The sequence below is a fragment of the Sinocyclocheilus anshuiensis genome, unplaced genomic scaffold (assembly GCF_001515605.1).
Source record: "Sinocyclocheilus anshuiensis isolate Anshui unplaced genomic scaffold, SAMN03320099.WGS_v1.1 scaffold1952, whole genome shotgun sequence".
NCBI classification, from domain to species: domain Eukaryota; kingdom Metazoa; phylum Chordata; class Actinopteri; order Cypriniformes; family Cyprinidae; genus Sinocyclocheilus; species Sinocyclocheilus anshuiensis.
Window position 1 is genome coordinate 14,890 of NW_015557173.1, and position 1,619 is coordinate 16,508.

At 45.3% G+C, this 1,619-nt stretch overlaps 1 protein-coding gene across 1 annotated transcript; it reads right to left on the reverse strand.

Moving 5' to 3' along the window:
- Positions 1 to 217: 217 nt before the first annotated feature.
- On the reverse strand, positions 218 to 1,071 carry LOC107678361 (uncharacterized). Its single transcript, XM_016473597.1, has one exon. It carries the CDS (start codon positions 869 to 871, stop codon positions 218 to 220), a length of 654 nt encoding a protein of 217 aa, XP_016329083.1. The 5' UTR covers positions 872 to 1,071.
- Positions 1,072 to 1,619: the final 548 nt, after the last annotated feature.

A 1,619-nucleotide genomic window follows, 5' to 3' on the forward strand; every position in this document is an offset into this window, starting at 1 on the left:
TCAACGTCTGGACAGGATTTAACAGTAATTATTTACAATCAATGTGTAGCTGTACAAATATCACTCAAGGTACACTTCACGTCTTCGTGATTATATCTAATGTTACTGCTCTTACGTCTGGACATTAATGAGATCAACAGCTCTCACTAACCGCCGATCCTTCGGTAGGTTTCGGTGTCTAAACTCTCGGATAAAGTGAAAGGATGCTGTCGTTAACTTATGATGACTGAATCAGGACAGTGATGCACTTACCTGTGTTTTGGACATCAGGGGATTCCAGAGCGAGTGATTCTATGGGTCGTATCTGATGCGCGTTTTGCCCGATGTGTATCGGATCGGAACGATTCGAACACTCGGATCTCTCGAGTCCACCGCAGCCCCGCGATGCGACCGAAACCCCCGAATAATGCGAAGAATCGCTGTGCTTGTCTAAATACGCAGAGCTCTCGTGCGGTCTGTTCCGTCCATTCTGCCGGCTGTGGAGTGTGTTTATTACGTTACTCGGTCCAAGCGGCCGAACTTTACAGTCAAACGGCCAAGCGGTAGCGTTACCGCCGGCTCTCTGTTGTGATTTCAGCTGCTGTGAAGCAGTCGATCTGCTGCCATTTTCGGGATTGAACATCGAGTTTCTAAGACCCGCGACGAACCGCTCGAAAGTCAGACACCCGTGATGCGGTGCGACGCGCCTTAAACTCTCCAGAACGCCCGCGGGTAAATCGCGAGCCTCCGCGCCGCGCCACCGACTCTCAATCTCAGATATGTGAACGTAACCCCTCCTTCCATCGTCAAGAATATCGAATAAAGTCCGCAAACTGTGAAGGAAAGCTTTTGGGAGACCTTGTGTGCTGAACTCCGTGTCCTTCGGCTGCATGTTCGCTGTTTGAAAACTTTTCTGACGCCACTTTGTACAGTATTGACTAGTCCGTTGCCTTTGCCATTAGATTCTGTTTGTATTAAGGCCATTAAGTTTTTATTTTAGCACACTTTATGTCTTATTTTCATGTGAGATTTCGCTTCCGTCTCCAACAATCAAACTCCCGCACGCATTCTGAGCCCAATCCTCCCCTCTGTCGCTCCGCCCTGCTAACGCTCGCGCAGCCAAAGCGATCCTCACGCTCATTGGCTAAAGGGTGAGGTGCTTCACCGTGATTGGCTGAAACTACAGCAACACTAGGTTTGAGTTTTGCGGCACAAGTATTTGAATATCAGTAAGCAAGTCACATTTCCCGCATATTTTGAGCAATGAGAGAACTAAACTAATGAACATTTCTTTATGATCCAATACCAAATATCAGTTTCTCATACATTCCTTTTTTTTTTAACTAGAAATAAAATGTGGATGTTTCTTCGTCAGTGGTTCTAATATTGATCAATAGAATAAGCAGATATTTTCTGCTTCTCGTTAATTTTATTTATATAAAATTCTTATTTCATTAAAACTTGTTTTTAATACTGTGCATTTAACCGAATGAGACTGGGTTTTGTTTGTTTGTGGCGCGAACGGAAAGGACGAGATGTGTGGCAAAGTATGGTGTCCCATACTTGGAATTTGTGCTCTGCATTTAACCCATACAAGTGCACACACACAGCAGTGAGTAGTGAACAAACACGCACACCCC